The sequence below is a fragment of the Epinephelus moara genome, chromosome 14 (assembly GCF_006386435.1).
Source record: "Epinephelus moara isolate mb chromosome 14, YSFRI_EMoa_1.0, whole genome shotgun sequence".
Taxonomy (NCBI): domain Eukaryota; kingdom Metazoa; phylum Chordata; class Actinopteri; order Perciformes; family Serranidae; genus Epinephelus; species Epinephelus moara.
The window spans coordinates 41,479,000-41,503,517 of NC_065519.1; the positions used below are offsets into that span (position 1 = coordinate 41,479,000).

At 39.7% G+C, this 24,518-nt stretch overlaps 2 protein-coding genes and 1 long non-coding RNA gene across 3 annotated transcripts; 2 read left to right on the forward strand and 1 right to left on the reverse strand.

Moving 5' to 3' along the window:
- Positions 1-2,967: 2,967 nt before the first annotated feature.
- On the reverse strand, positions 2,968-15,925 carry rrh (retinal pigment epithelium-derived rhodopsin homolog). The gene is made up of 7 exons (XM_050061839.1): positions 15,648-15,925; positions 12,705-12,895; positions 8,637-8,736; positions 7,284-7,437; positions 5,285-5,453; positions 3,461-3,639; positions 2,968-3,303 (listed from the first exon to the last, which is right to left on the reverse strand). The coding sequence occupies exons 1-7, from the start codon at positions 15,757-15,759 to the stop codon at positions 3,198-3,200; spliced, it is 1,011 nt and encodes a 336-aa protein (XP_049917796.1). The 5' UTR covers positions 15,760-15,925; the 3' UTR covers positions 2,968-3,197.
- Positions 15,926-16,092: 167 nt separating this feature from the next.
- Positions 16,093-20,212, forward strand: LOC126401413 (uncharacterized). Its single transcript, XR_007571069.1, has 3 exons — positions 16,093-16,277; positions 19,524-19,607; positions 19,833-20,212. It is a non-coding gene; the product is annotated as an uncharacterized LOC126401413 (long non-coding RNA).
- A 592-nt stretch (positions 20,213-20,804) lies between these two features.
- On the forward strand, positions 20,805-23,630 carry LOC126401412 (cytochrome c oxidase subunit 8A, mitochondrial). The gene is made up of 2 exons (XM_050062647.1): positions 20,805-21,009; positions 23,279-23,630. Exons 1-2 carry the CDS (start codon positions 20,893-20,895, stop codon positions 23,375-23,377), a joined length of 216 nt encoding a protein of 71 aa, XP_049918604.1. The 5' UTR covers positions 20,805-20,892; the 3' UTR covers positions 23,378-23,630.
- Positions 23,631-24,518: the final 888 nt, after the last annotated feature.

Here is a 24,518-nt window from a genome sequence, read left to right on the forward strand (position 1 = left end):
CTACTCCACCTATTTAGACTCCACCGTAGACAACGGCAGCATTTCTCCGACCACGTAGCGAGCCACAAGCTCCGTGGCTTCTTTCAGACTGATAGGTTTAACGTTATCTCCGTTATTAGAACCAAAAGACAGTCATTGCTGTTTCGGAGCTGAAGGACCAGCGTTCTAAAAGTAACAGAAGTAACTGATGTCTTGTTTGAAAATGTACTCAAGTATTTGATTACTCAAATAGCAAACTAACGTGTTAGGTTACTCGTTACTGCAAAAAGTAATCAAAGTACTCTATACCAACTCTGATAATGATTATTACACACAAACATTATGATCACTTTATAAGATATGTGTTCATTGTGATAGATTAATCACACTACAGTGCCGTATACAGTATAACATTAAAATGCTACTTACTTAATCCATCAACAATAACAAATAAGTATTACTATCCAAACACTGACAAAGGCCTGTTGGAAGAAGAACATGTAGCACATTTGCTGAGAAAACAAATATTTTGATTGCAGGGCTTTGACTTGCAGTACAGTACTGTTACATTGATCATGGTCAGAGCTGGAGGACACATCATACAGACAAGGCTTCTGCTGCCACAGCTCCACAAGGTTTTCCTCTTTGCTGGAATCCCACACATTTCTTTTAGCATGTTTCATCTCCCTGGTGAGCTGCTATCTGTTTGTTTCTGTATCTGTCTGTTTGTTTGGGTTTAGCGCCAGTGCATCATTTTGTGCTGCATTTCTATTGGTTGGTTAGTAGATGTAGGCCGCAACAGCTGTCACACTGTGAGATGGTCATCCCAAATTTCTGACACTGTCAGAATTTTATCCCAGATTGTTTCCGATCGCAAAACCTTGACAATGGCCATCCTTGAAACAGGTGAAGATACAAGTGAACACAATCTATTGACAACCAGTGGTGGTTAAAGTGAAAAGGTATTCAAGTAAAGGTATTGTTACTTTGTAATTATATCAGGTACAACTTGGGTAAGAGTGAAATAGTATCTCCTAAAAAATTACTCAAATAGTGAGTAACTTAATTTAATGCAATTGATTACATCATTTTTAATTGTCATTAAAATGCCGTACAGGACCAAACCAAGTATGTGCTGTTAGGCACCATGTAATGGCTTAAAACAACAAGAAAAAAACTCCATTTGTTTGGTATGACTGGGTAGTAGGTTTTTTTATTGCTCGCTGTCAGACAATGAGCTCAGCTAAATATAAAAACTATTTAAAACTAAATGTATCAGAAGTTAGATGTTACGGAGTGAAAGTATATTTTTCATCACTAATGTACTCAAGTAGGCCTAACTATAAAAAGTACTCAGCAAAACAAAGTACCCTTAGAAGTACAATTTGTTTAAAAACAATTTACTCAAGTGCGCAGAACAGTGTTACTGTAATGTGTTACTACCAACACTACTGTAACATGAGGGGCATTTCTGCCTCCGTAATGTGCTTGTATGCTTTTATCCATTTCTGTCATTTCCATCCACAGTATGCCAGCAGCCTGTGGAGGAGCTTAATTATTCTGCTATAACGTGAACACAACATTAGGCTCTAAGAATAACTGAATCTACATTTATCCACAATATAGAAGTGTGGCTTTAGACTGAACTACACTAGGCTACACTCTCATCAGCTAGAGTCAACCACCAGTGTCCTGGCTGAGTTTGAAGATACACTGAGAATACATGTAGTGACACAGAATCACACAAGTTTTACCTGTCCAATAAACTTTCTTGGGATTCTGATGCGAGCTACATCAGTACCACTAAAGAAGAGTGTTTTAACCCAATCACCACAATAAATGTTGGCATTGTGTATTTCTGCAAACCACAGATACGTTACATTTGTACGTTATTATGTTGTAGATACATTTAAACTTTACGTTTCTTAAATTTCAACAGTGCTGTGATCAACATGTGGTTAGGTTGAGGCACAAAAACACTTGGTTATGGTTAGGAAAACATCATATTTTGGCCTAAAATACCCAGTTTTGGGGGCACAATCCCTGCTGGAAAAGTAGCAGTATCTCAGTAAAAAACATCTGTTTGTTGTGACACTATTCCCGCAGGATGTCTCAACAAAACAACCGCTTTTGTGGAACAGTCCCCGATGGAAAAACAGTAGGGGAGACGCTATAAAACACCCATGTTTGGTGCCTAAAAAGCCACTTAAAACAAACAAGTTTTTTGGTGGTCTCGAAGAGTGGCGTGCAGTGGTCTGCATCCTGGCAGGCATCTTGCCCAGGTAACATGCCATGCACTATCCCCTCCATCTCCCAATGACAAGGTCAGCTCTTATACTACGTCACTTTAGAAACGTTGATATGATTCGTATGCAACGTAAAAATGTAACATATTCATGTTTGGCAGAAATGTACAACGCCAAAATTTTTTCGTGAGGACTTGGCTGTGGGTTTTCAATGTATCCAAATACAACAGATCATATGATATCCTACAGATTAGCACCCCACAAATGACTGAACCCAATTAAAGCAAATACATACTTAATGTTAAGTTATTTAGGCAAGGTTTATGCAAGTAATTTTACTGTGGCTAGGTTTAGGAAAAGAAACATGATGACATCATACCCTAAAATAACTCAAAGGTCACTCAAAGTTCACATGGTTCAGAACACTGATCTCCTGGAGAAAGTCTTGTGTATTGTGACCCATCCAATCACCATAACAACGTGCCCTAATCGGATCACTTCCTTCTTCACTTCTGTCAGCGCATTGGTCACATGATCACAAACTTCCCAAATACATGGCTTACACACAAATTACTGGCTCATGATCACGTGGGATATGTACGAATTTTGGTGCCTTACTTTTCCTAAGAAATTGTACAAGCAGTGTATGAGAGCAGCTTGGGGTTTTCCTGTTCTTGCTCTGGCCTTTTCCAAGCACGGGATATGCCGTACAGGTGAATAATGCAGTCCATACACAGAAAGATTTCCAGAGTCCGTCTGTTATTGAAGTGACTGGAACACAAACAATGACTACACTGTCACAGCAAGTGGAATGTACACAGTAAACACCACAGTGCATTAGGTCATTAAACAAAAAACAGCTAGAAGAGACAGAAAGACACTGACAGTGATTCATTTCATCAAAGCAATCTTCTATACATGGTTTAAATGCCACGGTTTATTGATACAATGCGATACTGATGCAGTGTGACCTCACTGGGTCAGGGGTTGTTGGGAGGTTGTCATGGGAACCTGGGTATTGATGGTGATTCGCTGCCTGGTTTGACATCGGATCATCCCTATGATGGCTCTTCTGAACCTGCAGGAAAAGATCATCCACTCACAGTTAAGTACAGCACAGCATTAAAACACTAAAATAACAGACATCCTCTCTCTACCACCACAATTGCAAGTAACAAGCACATCTGCACACACGTCAACTGTTACCGAAGTGGAATGAGGAGAAAAACACTCACTTTTTGTTGGCAATAACATAAATGCAGGGGTTGTAAAAGGTGGAGGACTTGGCAAAGAGTGGAGCGATGATAGCCATGGGGGCAGGGATGGTTTTGGGGTCACCAAATGATGCCCAGAGACAAACCAAGGAGTATGGAGACCAGGCCACCAGGAACATGACGATCATTACTATGGACATCTGCCAGCAGAATATGGTAGTAAAGGAGAGAGTTAAATTAAAGGCATTGTTCCGATTTTTTTGAAGTGGGGTTTTATGGGGTATTTATCTAAAGACAGCGTATTACAAACAGTAGACGTCAGTCAGCACAACTCTAGTTTGGAGAAGGAATTCTGACATTGAAGCTTAGTAATTACTGCTGTGGAGGAGTCAGCAACAAAACATATTTTAGCCACCTAAAGTCCCACCTAAAAAAATGAGCATTATCAGTTAAAGTGCATGCTATTGAGAGTATTCTCACTGTTTTACCTTGATGTCAGACAGTGACTTCCAACGGGAAAATTAAACCATTATATCGTGCTCCTCTTCGCCAGACTCCATTGAGAAAAAAACAGTAATTTAACATCACTGAAGACAACTGCTGCTGCGCTACTGCTGCCTTATTTTGTTTGTGTTATTGTGTGACTTTGGCTTTTAAAAGGGTTAGTTTGGATTCACCACAGTCATGCAATAATACAAACTAGCTAACTGATAGACACAGCCATAGATCAGCAGCTCCTGTGTTCAGTGAGCTAAAATTACTGTTTTTCTCAATGGAATCTGATGGCTTTGACAAGAGCACAGATGGGGAACTAAAGCTGTTAATGGCTTCCCCATCAAAACGGGCTGTCTGACAGAAAGGTAAAGCGATAATACTCTCAATATACTGTACATTTAAACTGATGTTATGTTTTTTTCCAAAGGCTTTGAGAGACAGTGACGGACTCAGGATGTTTGAAGGGCAGGGGCGGAAAGGAAAAAAGGGCACCTACTGCATGACATGGGGACAAGAGGGCAGCCAAAAGGGCACATCCGCTGGTTTTCATCCAATAGGGCCATCGTCTTGTTTTCACCACTCAAGAGGGCAGCCAAAAGGGGCCATCCACTCATTTTTGTTAATCAAGAGGGCAGCCAAAAGGGCACATCCGCTCGTTTTCATCATTCAAGAGGGCAGCTGATAGGGCACATCCTCTCATTTTCGCCACTCAAGAGGGCACTTTAACGCACCAACAGTGTAGCAAAAGCAGCAAATTGGTAGCAGGTGCAGCCCACTGCCTACTGGACCTGATGGATCGAACTGGATCTGTTAAGCCAAATACAGATGCACTCAGATGCCACATTTTTGCAGCGCTCACAGTCCAATATCCAAGCAATGAAAATGCAGTACATGCGTGAGATGCAACTAAGTAGAATAATTCTGTAGACATTTCAGGCTACAGTTACACTGATAAAGTGTGGGTTGATACAAAGCCTTTTAAGTGACCATATTGATTAAAATTAGTCGGACACAGAGGACCAAAAATGTACCGGTAATGTACCCGGTGGACACTGGATGTGTCAACATGTCATTCTAAATGCAATAAGACTTTGTTACATCATAGCATGCCATGGTTACAGTGTACACCTGGAGCGTTTCACATGCAATGCATGCAGGGAAAATACTTATTAATTATTTTCGACTAATAGCCATTTGAGTTATTGGATAACTTTGTTTAACCAAATATTAAAATTCAATTTAAAATGATGGCCTACGTCAAAGCCGCATCCCACTGCAAGTGGTACACTAACTCATCAGAGAAGGAGAAAGAAGAGTGAGCTTGATGGCTCTGTGGGGCTCAATGTTCACCTTGGTGACATCCATCTGATCTGACCAGTCGATGTTGATGCTGTCCAGGCAGTTGCTGGCTTTGTATCTCTTTACAGTGACTGACACGTTGTAGTAGCAGTAAAACATGACGGTCAGAGGCAACACAAAGTTCACAGCAATCACAGCCATAGTGTAAGAGATGAAGGAGCTGTGGAGGAAAAGCAAAGGTAGTTTAAGAGTCGTATCTTGGGCTGGCTGACTTTGAAAAAGAGTTTAAAATCCTAATTCAGTTCAAATTTTCCTTTTGCATTGGCTATATAATTAAATATATACTTACCAAAGCAGAAGTCCTATTAAGATTGAAAATCTCTTTTACAAGAGAGACCTGGCTGTCTCATACTTGTGTCCATGTCGTTGAGCTAGTTTGCTGTCTCGGTTAAGTAGCTGTTCATTAGTCACTCACTCTAGAGCAGGAAACAGCACTTCAAAATAAAAGCTCTCTGCCAGAAATTCACTGTACTTAGAAATAAAGTGTGTGTGGGTTGTTTTTGTTTTAACAAACTTGACACATTTCAGTCACTCGTGGTCCATTCAGAATAGACCGGCAGTGACCCACTTTTAGGACCTCTTGGGACCACAGCGCGCCAGTTGGAAACCACTGATCTAGACACAGAGAGAACATCTGGAATGTCTTTTTAGAAAAATTGATTGATCCGTAAGTGAAAAATTTGACAATTAAAGATGTACTTTTTCCATTGACTGCTATGGGCTACATGATGGCAGAATTCAAAATGCTGTCAAAAATTCAGATTTTGACATACAATTCTGAAATCAAAAACACTTCATCTACCCTGACGGCAAAATATTGTCAAATTCTTTTTCATGAACACTGGAGCTTTACTTAGTGTGAATTTGCAGCAGCTGTTTACAGTTACACATTCTGATGCACTGTGGGCTCAATTTTTGATCAGTTGAAAATCTGTGTGATGCATTTGTGTAGGACAGTCTGAAGATGGTGTATAGCAAGTTTAATGTGAATTGAGCAAAAAATGTGGAAGAAGATAGGTTTAATTTATTTTGCAGCTCCTGATAAAAACAGAGTGATTGAATTCACAGTTTGCATTAGGTTGGGGTGTACAACAGTGCCTTCACAATTGGACCAGGTTTAGTGAGAGTTGCAAAGCCATGGGCCATATAGGTGATTTGTTATGGATTTTCAAAGTTTTGAACTTTGAACGCCGTAGCACCACCATCAGGAAATATTGGCTCCCATTTCCCATTGAGGAACTTTAGCATGGGACTGGACCTATGAGCCAAGTTTAGTTAGGGAAGTTAGACTTCCTCGGAAAGGGAAGGAGAAGAAGAATATTGGCAAATATAATGAGGGGCTTGCATAGTTGACTACACTATGACTGAAGGCCCCTGGTAATCAGATGAACTAATGAAGGGCTTAAGCTAAGACATTCTTTACATTTCAGCAGCACAACGTGACACGGTAAATGTAGTAAAACAAACAAAAACAAGGATGAAGGACATCCACTGCATATGGGTAGTATAGACTGTCTTACTGAACACAGGGGCAAGTTGGGACCACCTGTCACACTTACCAAACTTATTTTCTCTTATTTATCCCGCAGGGGGATAAGAGCACAAACAGAACTTTGTAAGGTAGTTGTAAACTTACGTTTATTTTACTGTTTTTGTTTTGTTGTTTGGATGGATCTTTTGGACCGTTTTTGACAAATTTATTATAAAATATAGTTTTCTGTTGTTTTTGGGTATGCTTTTATTTTGTGGGTATTTATTTGATAATCAGTATTGCTTGATAGGATGCCTTGTTTTTATAAATGAATAAATTGAGCCCTAAGAGAACTTAGTAATAATAGTTGTTACAGTGTGATAACAGGATATTTCAGTAGCAGTACAATTAGTAGTGGCAGCAGTAGTATTTATTTTGTGATGGTTTTAAAACAAAATGTTACAGCTACTGTCAAGTGTCAAGTATGCAACATGCATTTGCAGTCTATTGACAACTCACGCATCATTTTGCCTCCAGTTGATGGTACATGTAGCTCCAGTGGGGTCAGGGGCATAACCAGCCCAGCCCACTATAGGCATGGAGGACCAGAACACAGCATTCAGCCACGCTGCCACAATAAGAAGGTTGTATGATCGCATCGTCATTTTCTGCCCTGGTGAGAGAAATTAAATCCACAATGAAGGTCAGGGAGGTCACTAACATGATGATTCAGTGTGGAGATATTAGTCTCATTACAATATTGTCATTGTGACTGTTACTGTTGTCAGAAAGGTTTATCCCATTAGGAACATGGAGGTGTTCAGTAGGTTCATGGCAGTCTCCCCACTACAACTAATATTTAATGTGCACAAGTAGAATCATAATCACAGTGAAGTTAATAGTTCAATCCACTATTTATTGTACATGTGCAACAGCTTGATACAGCATTTTTATTTATTTTATTTTTTTATTATTATTATTCACATCATTTATTTCTGATTTTATAAATGATTATGTTGTCTGTTTGTTTTATTGGCCCTAGAGTGGTTTCACTCATATCTCTCTGGCTGTAGTCAGTTCATCCAGTTGAAATCATACACATCCCATCTATCCCCCCCTCTCCTCCGGTGTTCCCCAGGGCTCTGTCCTTGGCCCTATCCTATTTATTATTTACCTCCTCCCACTTGGACTGATATCCGTAAACATAATATCCATTTCCACTGTTACACAGACGACACCTAACTCTACGTTTCCTCCAAACCCAGGTCTGCCTCCTCCATCAACCTGACTGTCCCCACAGCCCGTCTGTCCACCATGGGGTCCAGAGCCTTCAGCCGCTCTGCCCCTTGTCTCTGGAACTCCCTCCCCCCTGACATCAGGAACATTGACTCTATTTTAGTTTTCAAGTCCCACCTCAAAACCTACCTGTTTAGGCAGGTGTATGAGTGTTAATGTTTCCTCTGTCTTTTAATGTTCTGCTGCAAACTCTGCACTGTTTTTCTGTTGTATTTTAGATATTCAATTCAATTCAATTCAATTCTATTCTATTCTATTCTATTCTATTCTATTCTATTCTATTCATCTGTAGTTTCCTTTATGCCTTATACTTTTAAATAACATACTTTTTCATCTTTAAGCTTGGAAGTATTGAGTCATTGGTGTCAAAATCCAAGTCAAGTTGGAAGTCTTCTTTGATGTTGTCAAGTCTACAGTCATCGAATTTGTGACTCAAGTCTGACTTGATACCAAGTCATGTGACTTAGGTACACAACTCTGAAAATTAGGGTTCTGAAAAGTGAGGGGCACATGCCCCCCCCCCCCATCTCCAATGGATGTATGTGTATGGAGAGCAGAAGAGCAGTAAATAGATACCTATGTCTGGTCTGCAGATAGTGAGGTAGCGGTCGATGGCCACCACAGTCAGCAGGCCGATACTGGCCATGCCAAAGAAGATATTTAGAGCTGCATAGATCTGGAGACAGAAACAAAAAACTTAATTAAATATAAAAATAAAAAAAAAACAGTTAGTGATGATGGTCCTTTTATTCTAATTCTAATACTTCTAATAGGCCTTTATATCACTTTAATATCCACTAAATACTCTACTGTGCAATATACAGCCACCTGTGCAATATTATGCTGTCTGTGCAATATTCCTGTGTTTTTTTCACTGTTGCATATAATATACTGGGTTCTACTGGTTTTATCCTTCCCTTCTACTGGGACTCACGGATGTAGCTTGCAACAATAGTGTAAATCTGTATACTAGTGAAATTTGTTTTGTACATTTCTTATTTATAGTTTTTTTTTCAACTTGTTTCTATAGCTGCCTTGTTTTAACTTATACCTTTATTGCACTAAATCTGAGAGCTGCTACCTCAATTTCGTTGTACTCGTACAATGACAGTAAAGAGATTCTGATTCTGATATGTCCTTGAGGTTTACTGGTTCAAAGTAGTTGAATTTTGACACATAAAGATAGTTAAAAAAAAAAAAAAAAAACACGACAAACATGTCTGGTGTCATGTTCAAATTCACATTAATCCATACATTTATATATCTGCCAGGGGCTAAAAAGAGACACACCAGGCCAACCTACCCAGGATGTTAACTGATTTTTCAGTTGAAGGAAATGCTGTAGTGTTTTAATATTTGAACATGCTCCAATTACTTTAAATAAAGCCACTGGTTTCCAAGAATTTTAACTAGGGCAGCAACCAATAATTATTTTCATTATCAATTAACCTGCTGATTGCTTCAGATTAACCAAGAACACACTAGGTGAAAAAAATTGTTTGAAATCTTGGATAGATTGTGAAAAAAATGCCCATCTTAAATTTCCCAGGGCCCAAAGTGACATTTTCAAATTTGCCTAATCAAAAATCAAAAACACAAAGGTATTAAAATTATGATGATTTATGATAAAGGAAAGCAGCGTGTCCCCATATTTGAGAAGCTAGAAGCTAGGAAGAATGCTTAACAATTTTCCTTGGAAAAATAAGCCAATAAATAAACGATGAATCGATGTTAATTATCACTCCTTTTTTCTTTTTTTCATCAAAGCTACCATGTTTGTTTTTGTTTTTTGGCAAAGTTACAGTATTGTGGCATAGAAATTAAAAAAGTTTTGCACTGCAACACACAACAATATCGAAATGATACATATTGACACAGAACTCTGCAACAGTGAATGCCGATTAGTGAGTTCACTGGTGGAAAACCAAACTCGAACAAGTCTCAGGTTTCCGATCCTTGATTTCACAGTGCACTAAAGTAAACCAATGGCTGCCTGGAAGATTGGATAACATATCCAACAACCCACGAGTCTATTGTATGCCTATGGTTAGCAGTATTATTGTAAAGTGTACCTGATTTTCAGTGGATGGATACAATTCTTGTGTCCTTTTTGTTTTGAGAAAGCTGTCATTGATCAACACTATATGACCCAGTGGAGGGCAGTATTTTGACTGACTGAACAGATGTGAATAGATAACATTCTCACTCAGACCTCGTCACACATCGACATTTGGCCACTTGACTTTTCACATTGATGTATGACGTGCAAGGTACCCTGGGTGTTTGGTGCTGATGTTCTGGGAAGCTCTGTTCTGTGTCAACTTCAGCCTGTTACATGCAGTCTGTTTGCAAAATACACTTGAGTTCTCAAAGGAAATGTACAGTTTGCATAGAGTCTCTTTCAAAATAAAAGCACTACGTTGGTTCAACACTAGCCTCGCGTCACCAGGCTTTTCACGTAAGGCGAAGAGCCTGGTTTCTATTCACTCTGAATTTTGTCTGGATTCTGGTTCCGGTCTAGAGAGCGGATGCGGAATTCACCAAATTCACCAAAGTAAAAGTGTTCACCAAAGTAAAACTTTAAATTCTGGCGCACCATCGATTTGGGGTGATGAGGGGTGTAAGAAAATCGATTAACTTAATGGCTTGGGGCTTTTCTTGTAACTTATATACTGTAAATTAAAAAGTTTCACTGCATTTTTATTAGCTTGGTGCTTTTATTTTGACGGAAAGGTGCATCCATCGAATTCCGGATCCTGTCTCACTCGCCCTGGTTTCGGTTCCTTACCAAAACGGCCACTAGCAGCCCCAGACTAGTTCAACACAGCAAATTGTTTTTTGTCCTTAAAAAACAAATGTTTAGCCAACACCAACACATGGTTGGGTTGAGGCAACAAAAGCATGTGGTTAGGTTTTAAAAAAAAAAGAGCAGGGTTTGGCCTCCCGGGTGGAAGTCAGTGGTTGTTGGACCCATCCACCAACCCTCGCACGGCTTTTTTTGTCAGAGTCTGACAGCAGAAGTCACTGCCCTAGCGCTGGTATTCAAGGACTTCAGTGTGAGACCCGGTTGGATAATCGTAAAGATTTGTTTTTGATGTGAACTTTGGTGCCACATGTACACTTTTCACTAAAAAGAAGTGTGAAAACATTTTTGGAAAAAAAAACAAAAACAGTTGTAGCACAGTTACACAGTAGGTACTGCATAGGGAACCCCCCTGCCTAGTTCAAAGATTTGATTCTGGATTTCCCAGCTCTGCTTCTCTTTGTAGACCAGTATCATATGGCTCAGTACTGCTGTGCAATAACAAGACCCGAGGAAAAACATAATCTGCCAAAAGAATCCAAACACGCGGCCTGCTGCAGTGCAGCAGCTGAAATAAACGTGCTTCAGCCTCACAGGTTGATTCTCATGGCCAGCTCACAACAAATCATGTTAGTTAGTGTGACATATAAAAGGTTGAAAACATGATGACATGGGAACTTCAAGGTTTGTGAATCTTCTGACTGGGTCTAAGGAATAATTCCTTTATATTTGCATACATTTTGGAGGAATGTGTAAAATACATTCTTCTCAAACAGCCCAGCAAGCATTTCACTGAGCAAAGGAGGGAGCTAAATCCAACTTCATAGGTCTGGCAGCTCACAAAAACTTTTCATATGTTTTTCTACGAAATGCAATCCCACGTATTTTGATTCCACTTTTTCTAAACCTAACCTCACTAACTTTGGTTGCCGACACCTAAAGACACCCAACAATGTTTCTTTCCCTAAACCTAGCCACAGTAACTTTTATTGCCTAATCCTAACCTCAGTAACTTTACCTTAATTGTGTAACTGTAAGCTGATGACATAACATCATGTAACGTTGCACAAATTTGTGGATATCAAAAGAACTGTTGTGCATGCATTTTTCGTAGAATAAGGTTCACAAAAAAAAAAACAGACTTTCATCCGGGACTTTCCCCTGGAGTTGCATGTTTGGATCCTTGTGAACTTTGAGTCATTTTAAGGTATGTCCTCACGATGTTTCTTTTGCTAAACCTAACCACAGTAACTTTTATTGCGTAAACCTAACCTTTATAACTTCATGTTAATTATGTAACTGTATGTTAAGGATGTAATGTCATTCATGAGGTGCAAATTTGTAGGATATCACACAAACTGTTGGGCGTGCATTTTTCGTAGGATGTCATAAGAACCGTTCTATGACAGTATGTTGACATGGGTTGACATACAACAAAGTCTCACAGAAATGCATGAAATGGACATGACCTCTTAACAATGCATTACATAGTGGTGGGCACAAAATCATGTGCTGGCGACACAAAAGCAATGCCAATGCAAAGCCTATTACAAACGATAGTAGTTTTATCTTAATATTCCATGTGTAACACTGCTTAAGCACTTCCAGTATAGGTGTCCATTGAACCTGCTAATTTACACAGGAAACCAGTCTACAAACGTTACCTAGGCATTACTCAGTACATACCAGCCATATAGGATGGGTCCTGGAAGATGGAGAAAAAACAATTGGTAGAACACACTGCCCCTGATCTCAATGTTAAATTAGGAGTTTTCAGTGTAGCTGTAGGTTGTTCTATCAGTGAAATAATGTACATCTGACGGCACTCATATTCCACCCACCTGACAACCAGTGTAGCCAAATTTCCAGCTACCGTGGATGTCTGAGGCAGCTGACATGGGATAGCCGATCCCAGCCACTCCAATGTCAGTAAAAGCCAGGTTTATGATGATAAAGTTGGTGGCAGTGCGCAGCTCCTTAAACTTTGCAAACATTAGCAGCACCACAATGTTGCTTGCTAAACTTATGACACCTGAAAAGAGAAAAGAAGACATGGTGTGAAGTTCCACAGTGTGGCAGCTGATAGTCAAAGTTGCAACACCTAATCCTATATTTATTCAGTCACAGTGACTGAAGAGTAAAGAAAAAACACCAGCTGCATTTCTTCTGGTGGCTCCAAGGCTGTATTCAAATTGAGTCAATAACTCTCATCCATCCATCCATCCATCCATCCATCCATCCATCCATTTTCATCCACTTATTCTGGGCTTGGCCACGGGTGCAGCAAGCTGAGCAAAGTATGCCAGACATCCCTCCCCCAAGAAACATTTTTCAACTCCTTCTGAGGAATTCCAAGGTGTTCCCGGGCCAGATGAGATATATAATCCCTCCAGTGTGTTCTGGGTCTACCCTGGGGTCTCCTCCCAGTTGGTTGTGCCTGGAAAATCTCTAACGGGAAGCACTCAGGAAGCATCCTGATCAGATGCCCGGACCACCTCAACTGACCCCTTTCCATTCAAAGCAGTAGTGTCTCTACTCCAAGATCACTATGGATGTCTAAGCTCCTCCCTTTCTCTAAAGCTTAGTCCCGCCATCCTACAGAGGATATTTAATTTGGCTGCTTATATCTGCAATCTCATTCTGTCATTCATTACCCATAGCTCATGCCCATAGGTGAGGGCTGGGACATAGATGGACCAGTAAATCGAGAGCTTTGCCTTCCAATTCAGCTCCTTCATCCCCATGATGTTTCAGTGCAAAGACTACATCACTGCTGATGCTGCATTAGTCCGCCTGTCATTGTCACGCTCCATTATAACCTCACTCATAAACACATCATCTGCAAATAGCAGTGATGCAGTTGTTATAAAATTCAGGTTCGAAAGACTTATTTAGAAAGAAAAAGGTCATGATCACTACAAGACGGATGGAACTATGACAGAGAAGACAACAACAACTGGTAATGCTCATCAAGAAAGCAAGTCGATACAAAATACAGTGTGATCTTATCCCTACTCATCATAGTTTGATGCTTCATAAACCCCCTGTCTCATTATGATGATGCCCTAGGCTGCCATTTGCATTGAATATTGACGCACAAGGGTCAGCTATCTTGAAGCAGAGGGGGTCAGCAGTAAGTCATTTGAGTTTACTCACATGACTAAGAAGGGGTATAGGCAGTTAGATTTAGGCAACAACACTACTCGGTTAGGGTTATGAAAACATTGTGGTTAAAGATAGTCACGTGAGTCGACTCACATGACTAATGACTGACATGACGAAAGAACTCAATGTTGATTCTTAGTTTCATACATTACACAAACACGGGTCTCCAAAAAAGTCCTTTCATTTGTTGGGTCCATCTACTTCCCCTCCCACCTGTCCTAATTGGACTTTTATGCTCTTTGTATGAAATCCGTTGCTCTCAACATCTAATAATGACATGGGTGGGTCTGCATTGGAGTAGGTTGAAAGCCTTGTGCGTCTTCTACAGACACTAAAGGACCCACAGGCATCACTGCCCAAGCAATGTGTTTTGTCGCTCTGGGAGTGAGACTATGTTGCAAAATAGGAAGAGGCCAATCTTGTTTTCAGTGAAATAACTTTGGCTTCCAAAAGGGTTCATGATAGAAAACGATTTGGAACCACTGCACTGAAGTTTTTAGAAGGGTTAACAGGTTATAATTTATATTTACTTTTTGGCGGCACGGCAGTTCAGTGGTTAGCATTGTTGCCTCACAGCAAGAGGGTTCCTGGTTTGAACCTGGGGTGGGGGAGCATTTGTGCAGAGTTTGCATGTTCTCCCTGTGTCAGCATAGGTTTTCTCCAGATTCTCCCGCTTCCTCCCACAATTCAAAGACACGCAGGTTAGGTTTATTGGTGACTCTAAATTGGCCGTAAGGTGTGAATGTGAGTGTAAATGCTTGTCTGTCTGTGTGTCAGCCCTGTGATAGTCTGGCGACCTGTCCAGGGTGAACGCTGCCTCCTGCCCAATGTCAGCTGGGATAGGTACCAGCCCCCCATGCTACCCTAAACAGGATAAGTGGTTAAGGAAAATGAATGAATAATTTATATTACACTGTTGCCCTAAGAGAAATACAAATTACAAATTCAGAAACCAAAAGAAAAACATCTGACACAGAATACAGTGCCAAGACCTGGATAAGTTGCATAATGCTATTAGAGCAGTTTTTCGAAATACAACAATGGACTAATGTCTTTCACCTTTAATGGCATTTATTTGATACAGCCATGTTTCTTTACCCCTGTCCCGTGTGTTCACCGTTTTTTTAAACTAATTAAAAACAGTTAACAGAAATACACTGCTACTCCTACTAACATCATCTACAATAAACGGCACCAAATCTCTCCAGAGACAGTATCCACTTTGATCTGAACATATTTATGTATATATATATACATATGTATATGTATGTATGTATGTATGTATGTATAGCTAGGCAGCAATATGTTTGGGAAAGAATAAATTCCCAAATGGGAAATGCAGCAGTAAGTTTTGATAAGATCCCTTAACAATCACTGTTATTCTTTGTCATGAATGTTCTGAAATTGTTACACAACCACAATTGAAACTTAATTGTGAGATGTGTTGACATTATGTTTAAACAACGACTGAATGACTGCAGCTTCATTTGAAATGCCACTGAGCCCTGAGAGTTACATTATAAGGTTCTACAGAAGAAATATCAAGCAGAGGAATCACACTGCAACAATTCAACTTTCATCATTCATCATCTATCTGTTGGTGGTCTTCTCTTTGTTACCTGCAGTAATTAGATATCCAGCCACTATGTTGTGCTCCAGTTGGGTAAAGGCACTTTCCCCTCCATAAGGTACAACATCATCTGAAACATTGACTCCAGAGACAATCCCCATTTTCTGAGGTATTAGAAAAAGACGAATGAAAAATTAAAGCAGTCTACCCAACAGTCTAGGAAGGAAAAATATACAGATAGGTAATAAAAAATACAAAATCCAAACAACAGAGATGCAGAGAATCAGTGTTGCAAAATGCTTGTTCTAACTAAGATCTGTATGGTGTTGTTGTGGAGAGGTGGGGGGTAAGGGTGGAGGGATGGGGTGAAGGGGATTATTACATACCACTGCCCCCCTGTTCCCTGTTAGCAGGAGGCAGTAGGCAGCCGGGCTGCTCATGAGAGGATTACCACTCACGTGGAGTTGCTTGCAAATTGACCTCTGGCCAGTAAGCTTTGACATTACAAAACTGAAGTTGAGTTAATGCCTGAGCCTCAAACTGAGAACCATTCAGGTAATACTTGGTACATGCTGTAGGTACAACCCAGGATGGATTACCAGCTGGCAAAGAAGGCACCTGCTCCAGGAACCCAGGGACCCTTAAGGACCCAGGGACCCTCAGGTCCCCCAAGAATAAGGTGACCAGATTTCTGAAATGAAAGGATATTTCCAGTTATATATCATTAAAATATCAAATGTTATTAACTATGAAAAAGGAGGACAGTTAGAGTTTCATTTCACCATGGTATGTTGCACTGTAATAAACTATAGCGCAGGGTGACTGATAATATCAGGAACTATGGGCACATAATTATGTTTTAAAGAAAGATAGATGGTGGGGGTGTGGGGGTGCTCCCTTCAAAAAAATGTAGTTTAAAACAAATTTCCTGCATTTCTACCAGGGATAATATTGACATTACATTGGTATCAGCCGATATTGGCTTTAAAACAAATGAAGAATCGGTCAACAAGCTTTTTCTTATTTTGCACAATAAATGAATATTACATACACTGAAATGCATTGATGTCTCCATCTGCTGGCGGGCCATCACAATAAGAGTATGCATAATATGATGTTAATTCCACTAGAGAAGAGACTTGATGATCACTAAAATTAGGTGGGCAAAAAAGTGGATATGTCGATATCAGTATTGGTTATAGGCCATATAAGATGTTATTTATTAGCATGTTGGGTATCGGCAAAAATCCAGTATCGTGAATCCCTAATTTCGACACCACCTGCACTAGTCTAGATTATTAGATTGAGGGTGTAGAGGACAGCATAATAACTGGGTGGACCCTGTATAAAAAATGAGGGAATAATCATAATAATCAGGAGTGGACTTTACCATGAGGTTCCCAACTATTACGGCCAATTGTTCCATTATGATGTTAAGTTATTTCAGATACTGGATCATGTTGATATTTTAGCTCATTATAGCCCAAGATAACTTAATAAAGCTCCCTAAAAAAAACAATTTCATACTTAAGAGGAAAACATTGTACCACTACATTTACCTGACAGATTCGGATTTTCACTCCCAAATTCTAACAATTAAAATATGATGCATAAAAACAAATTTAAATCAATAGTGCTGATAATGGGCCCACCTCTCCTTACTGCAGGACTTTGACTTTAACTTGCTGTGTGCTATTAACAGTTTTTTCTTGAGAAATTTTTTTTGAGTAGGCCCACTTCTTCTACAGCTGCCAACAGCCTATCAACATTCCCAGTTACAGAACGGGTGAAAATGAAGCAAGGCAGTTTGTCTGAGGCCCAGACCCCCAAGACACTAAATCCGCCCCTGATGATAGTAATAAAAGCACAGTGCAGAGTGATTACACCAAAAATGGAGACTGTACCCAGAAAAAAATGGGTAGGTATGTCTGTTCACCCTACCCAAGAACCCAGATTCACTCTGTGCTTGATTAATGATACAAAGTTTAATGGAATCTGTATGTTGCCTAACCGTGAGGCCATGTCCCGCAGAGGGGGTCAAAATCTAGGTTTAAAGAGTGATAACACCCAAAAAATGATTGTTGAAGCAGTAAACAGCTACTGCTACTACCGTACTACTGCTACTTCTCACCTGTCTCACAAAAAAATAAAACATGTCTTGTCATTTAATCAACAGTTGAGCAGGTAATGTGCAAGGAGAAGCCCCAAAATGTCTCAGTGCTCTGTCCAGGGAATGAAACCAGAAGATGGGGCTCCATCTGACACATTAGAAAATAAACTGATAGAAACTCATTACGACAGCAGATTGGTCAAGATGTGGACAACATCTGTTGGTGATCTGCTCTCATTTTCACATTTACAGAGGCAGGGGAGGGTTTCTGGCCCAACTTCACCTACCTCCAAGGTGCATGGAGAAGGGAGATAAATCAGATGTGTCAAAAGTCCAGCAACACGTGTATAAATTAGAACAACTTTATTACAAGACCAATACGTTTCAGTTTGTGGCCTTTGATTTATCTCACTTTTCCATTCACCTTGGAAGTTGTGCCAGAACCCCTCACTTTGCCTCTGCAGTATTCTGTGACAACAGTATATCAACATTATCCATTCTCTCACTGCTAGCAACAATGGCATCTGTGATTTCAACCCCACAGAGGGTTTAAGGACCACTTCACTGTTTGAGCATAATGTCAGTTATGAAACTATGGATCCCCTGAAAAAAACAAACATTTTCAAAGCAGAAGATGCTTCGAAACAAGTGGCATGTACCTTGTCAGAGCACATCAGAAAATCAGATCCCATGAGGCCTACAAATCAAACTGCGCATTCTTCACTGCATGGCAGATGACCCTGATAAAGGTCACGAGGCCACAACTGAGGCAATAATTCATAACACTTAACTGACAGAAAAGGATAGGCCTACTTTGAACTTTGGCGCATGGTGTTACCGCTGAATATACTCTTGCTATGAAGTTGTTCTAAATACTTAAACTGTTCCTGGAGTTTGGCATCTCTCATTTTCACACTGAGTAGAATCTGAACAGGAAAGTTGATCTGCCTACAGCATTAATTACTGTTCCATTCATTATTTATGATCTTTGGTTGGTGTTTTAGTTGCTTGGCTTCAACAATGGTCAGAAGACCTCCTTAAATCATTTAGCCTGGCTGGTAACCATTAAGTGATGCTGGCAGAAACAAGAGATTTATTTATTGTGGCAGTAAACACAACACATGAGCCCAATGATAAGTGCGCTATATTCCAGCCTTCACTACATGGTAAGGGGCTGATGAACAGTAACATGAACAGCTCTAACAGCAGGGCTACAACTATCACATATAAAGCCTTATTAGATTAATATTTCTGCAACAATGTGTACATAGCATTATCCTGTTGTAGCTCTTTCAGGTGGAGCTATCTTAATGCTTCTTAGTATATTATATTTAGTAGCTTAGTCCAATAGCTCCAAACCTAGGGTGTTAGATCCGTCCTACAGGTCACAAGATAAATGTGAGGGGTCATGAGATGATTAATGGGAGAGGAAAAAAGAAAGTTCCAATATACAAATCTGTTTTTTCATTTTGGGGATATTTTTTTCTACTCTTTATTTTTTGTGTAATAATGGATCATTTTACCTCTTTGGTCCTTGAAAAGCTGTTTAAATGAAACCATGTGTGGTGGAGTGCGCCTTTAATGCAGTGTGTGTAAGCATATAGGACTAGTGAATGCAGCCCCAGGCCTGCCTCCACCCCAAACCACACCTCTAATCAGTGCAAGATTATATAAGGCCCTTGGTGGCTGGATTCATTCTTTTGGCTCCTGTCCTCTTTCCTGCTGTTGTTGCTTGTTTAACAGGTATGTAAACTTCCCTTGGACAAGTTGGCTCTTTTAACCCTGTGTACTCAGTTGCTTGCTTTTTGTTTTCAGCTTTGACCTGAGCACAGTGTATGTGGAAACCCTGCTGTCTTGCCTATCTGAATGATCTTGTGTTAATGCCCCATGTCAGAAGTGGTGAGTAGGGTTTCAACACAAACATTGTAGTATACAGCATGGTGAGTCCTGTTTATTTTGTCTTCCCTTTTTGTTGGTTAACCCGCTCCTGTTTCTTTTGTTTTGCCCTTGTTTTGTCCTTTTTATTTAGCCTTATAGTTGACCTGCTGGAATTGTGCTTATTTTGCTAATATTATTAAACTAATTGAATTAATAATTTTTGTAACTTTTCTTTAATTGAAGCAGAGTGCCATCTTGTTGGGAGGCGAGGTACCTATGGTGTGGTCCTTACACTTTATGGCCATGAGTAGAGTTGTGTTGCACCTGAGGTGAGTAGGTGGTGCCACCCCTGGGCACTCAGTCTGCCTCTCCACAAATGGCCTCTACTTACTTTCCTTAGTCTTGTTTAGTTTAGCATGTTTGGACTGAAAATGTTATCTTACTTGTGGTTTTAGATTTTGTATTAAGACACTTTAAGCAATTGTAATAAAAGCACTGTTCTAATTCCCTCTTATTGGTATTCGTGTTGATCTGACGATGTTTTCTTTTCTCCCAGCAGCTCCAGTCCCTGCCTACCTGCTTACTTTTGACAAATCTAATAAAACATTTGGTTTATTTTGACTCCATGTCTCTGTCCTTGTTTCAGTAACTAGTCTGTGTGCCCTATCCCCAATTTTCCACTGAGTTTAAGGTTCCTGGAGAAAGTGTGTTCCTGGGGTGTAATTCCCACAGATGGCTTTTTTTGTCCTCACTTTTTTGTTTTTCCAACTTCATGCCTTAGCCACATATGTAATAATTTCAGAGGGGAATGTATCTTTGAAACTGCTAGCAACTCAAAGGCATCTGATACATGGCACAGCACTGATTTTTAGAGGACACAAGTCAAATGATGTTTCACAAGGTTATTTTTATTTGTTTTAAATTGCCTTGAGTTTTTTATATAAAATCTTAATAGTAACTCCAGTAGTAAATATTTGTCTAATAGGCTATAGTGCAGGTAAAAAAGCATTATTTTATTTCCTTTTAAAATGTATTGGTAAGTATAATAAAGTAAGATAATATATACATTAAGTACCTCCATTTTATTTTAGTAAATGTACTCTCTATCCATGGAGAAGACCAATGACTGTTTCTGACAATAATGGATCCCTCCATGTATGTCAACATCCGGGACAGTAGGTGGCACTAACGCGACTCGCTAGTCATTTCCAGTGAGAAGAGAATGACCTTTCCATTGAAGCACTTCCTCTTCAATCTAACCAGCTTCTTCACCTGAGAGGACATCCTTTCGCCGTAGCAGACAAACATGCCGGGGCTCCTGAGAACCATCGCCAGCCGTGCTGCCCCTGTCCTGCGGGGACACACCGTTGCCCAGAGGGCTAACCTCTACACCGCCCCAGCCAAGGAGAAGGTCGGCCCAGTGGTAAGTCTGCTGTTAATGACTATGGGTTCATGCTAACTGCTAGCTAGCTAGCAGCTGTTAGCTTAGCTGTCCTTGGCTGACGAGGTCAAAAATAGTGTAATTAAAAGGTAGCGGGCAGTGTTAAACGTGTATTTCTTAAAATGCTAACGTATCAAATAAAGTGAATTAAAACGTGCTTGTGCGGTGAAGTATTTAAGTCATTTCTCATAATTTCCACACTAACGGTTTCCTTTCCTTCACGTAGTTAACGCTAGGCCCAAGCTAACACAGTAAGTTAATGCTAGCTTAAGCCATGTCTCTGCGCGGTCAGGCTTGTCTCAAAGTATCGCCGAGCCAAACTGTTAGGAGCACTTTAAATGTAATGACGATAATTAAGTTAGTTACACATTTGGTACTAAACCCGAGTGACTTTGGAGTTATTCACAATGCAAGTTAACCAGTAACCTTTCAAACACTAGTGTGCAAGACCTGTTTGACCCACCACAGTCTTCACACACAAATCTGGAATGCTGTTTCTGTTTTCCCAATCAGTTTGCACTCAGCTGTGTCTTTGTTGCCCAAATAAAACTTGTATGCTATTTTAAACATTGGGAGCATGGTTACAACTATTTTTGTATGGAGGTCTCTGGGGGCCGCCGGTAGACCTTGTGTTTTAAGGCTTATAAAATACACCTGAACTCGGGAATGTGTAGGATATTACAACAGACCTAACATGTTATGTCACACCGTCTGCCGTGGCTGGAAATGCTGTCTTAACTGATGTCAGTGAGGACGGTGCTTTACTGTCCACGGGACGCAGTGTTGTGATCATGTGATTGTGCTACTGATCGAAACGGTATTGATTTATGTCGATGATGACCCGATGTTTTACTGTCCAGAGACCCCGCACTGATGAAAACATTTACATCGGCAGCCGCCATTTTCTTACTGTACATAACATAGTGTATGTCTTGCATAAGAGAAGTTTTGTTTTTTTTCCCCTGTTTTGTTCATAGTCTCAATAAGTGATAAGAAAACAAAGATTCTTCTCAGAATGAATGAGAATCAGCATTTCTCATAACAAACTATTAAATTGGTGCAGTATCATATTGAATTATGCATTATCCATAAAAAAATCTTTCTATATGACTATCACAGATCAGTCATATCACACCTGAATGACCTTACACAGGGTAGATGATTTTGATGTATGTTTACTTACAGATGCATGAAAAGTGGTTTTTCGGTTAAGGATATTATTTAACTTTCAGATACATTTCCAGCATATGAATACAACCATAATAATTAGAACCACATATCATCAAACACCAGTTTTTAACATTAAATTGTGAAAACTCACTCAATCAGTACGTTTACATGCACAGTTAAGTCAGGCTATGGTTATAGCTCCACTAGGTCATTTAATTGGACTACTGTCCTTGTCCCAGTATACAAGCGAGGGAGGGGAATCGGTTTATTGATCCAAATATCTGACTCCACTATAATAGGCAGAGATACGCCCCCTTCCAGCATGTTAGTATTGGACATTTTTCAGGTTGACATGATGTCACAGGCCAAACAATCGAGCGTGGTCCAGCTCTTCCACCACTTTTTCAAACAGATCCCCATTCCGTGTTTTCCTCCCATCCTTGTATTTCAAAACTCTTTCAGCTGACATAGCATGAACTCTCCTCGTCTGTCTAAAATGCATGGCTCTGGATGTAGTTTTCGCAATGTTGTCACCAGCGTCTTCTTTTTACGTATTTAATGCTATCCGACTTCCGGGTCAAAGCCCAGGGTGGAAACTGTGGAGCATGCACAGAGCACCTACGCCAGTTTGGATCCGATTGACTGTATACATGCAGGAGTAATTCGACTCCCAATCGCATTATCTGGGTGTGTTAATCTGACTTATAGAAATTCAGTTTAGTACAATTTCGGTCAGAACAACATGTCAGGATTTAGTGGGACTAACACAATAAATTAATAATAATAACTTTTCTCTAATGTCACGTAAACGTACTGAGTGAAAACCTATCGGTGTGCATAGGCTATTCATGATCTGGGGTGTACGTTCACATCAAAAACCTAAAGCAGAAAGGCATTAAAACTGTAAACTTAATTTTTTTTTAATATTTCGCAAGGCATAAAGTTATCACAATGTTTAACAGCATTATGGCTTATCACACATTTTCCTGATATCATGCAGCCCTAATAGAGTATCCAATAACATTCTATAGCTACAGATAATGATCAAGTTTAGCTGACTGAATCCTCTGTCTTTTTTCAGGAATCTACCATTGCTCTCGGCTTTTTCTCCCTGGCCATCCTGGGACCATCTGGATGGATCCTGGCCCACTTAGAGGAGTACAAGAAGAAGGATGAATAAAGTGGACATTTTAACAGCCTGGTACATCCTGCATCTCCTGTCTCCAGTGACAACCTGGGACCATCATCATCATGCTTTGCCGCAGAGAAGAATATGGAACAAGTTTACCTTCTCTCTTCTACCTCTCTGACCGTTCCACTCCACTTCCCAGATAGAAACCAACTGTTACAAAATGCTCACTCTGATACATTAATTATTGTGTTGCACCTCTTTCCTCTTAACAGTATGATACAAGATTAAATTTTAAACATGACTGTGTTGCTTGCTGTGTATGTTTTATGTGTGCTTTGGATAAGGCTTTTAATTTACAACATTTGAAGATTTGTTGTTACAGCATTTCATGCTGCCAGATTTCTGTTAAACAGGTTCCACTGGTTTTTAGAAAAATCAGCGAATATTTGCTGCAGGTAAACCACACCCTCTAGATAAAACAAGGACACTCATCAGCATTAGTGAATGAAAGAAGATCCTAAAAGGACAGTTCACCAAATCAAAGATGGATATATTTACTCTTACCTGTAGTGCTTGTTTGTTTTTGGCACTTTGAGGACCACAAGCCAAGTGCCTCAAGTTCCATTATATTTGAGAAAAAGCAGACATCTCTACAGCTGGTATCTCCAACACATGGCAACTCACACCAAAACAAACTAGAATGATAGATTGCACTACAGATACAGAAAAAATAAATATTTCAGATTTTTGTGGTGAACAGTCTCTTACAATCCAGCGCAGAAGATTAACGGCAAAATGTACTCAAACTATCAAAAGTTTAAAAAAAGAGTTTACTTTATGGAATAGCTTCTTTTCATAGTGTTTTATAATACATCACTGGACATTTTCAAAATTACAGCAGTGACAAGGCATCACCACAATTTTTTTTGGCCTTTATTTGAAATTTTACTGTTAAAATTATTACAATGTAGTGCAGTAAAAATACAATATTTGTCTTTTTTACTGTTCCAACAATGCGATGATGTACTTTATTTGTGATTTATATAGTTTGTTTGACCAAAAAAATTGGTTGTAAAAAAAGTGGTTTGTCCATAGGTCATAATCAAACTGAAACCAGAAGGCCACTGGTACCACAGGGAAAACAAAAGAAGCTCCTGCCTCTTATAGATATAAATATATATAGATATGT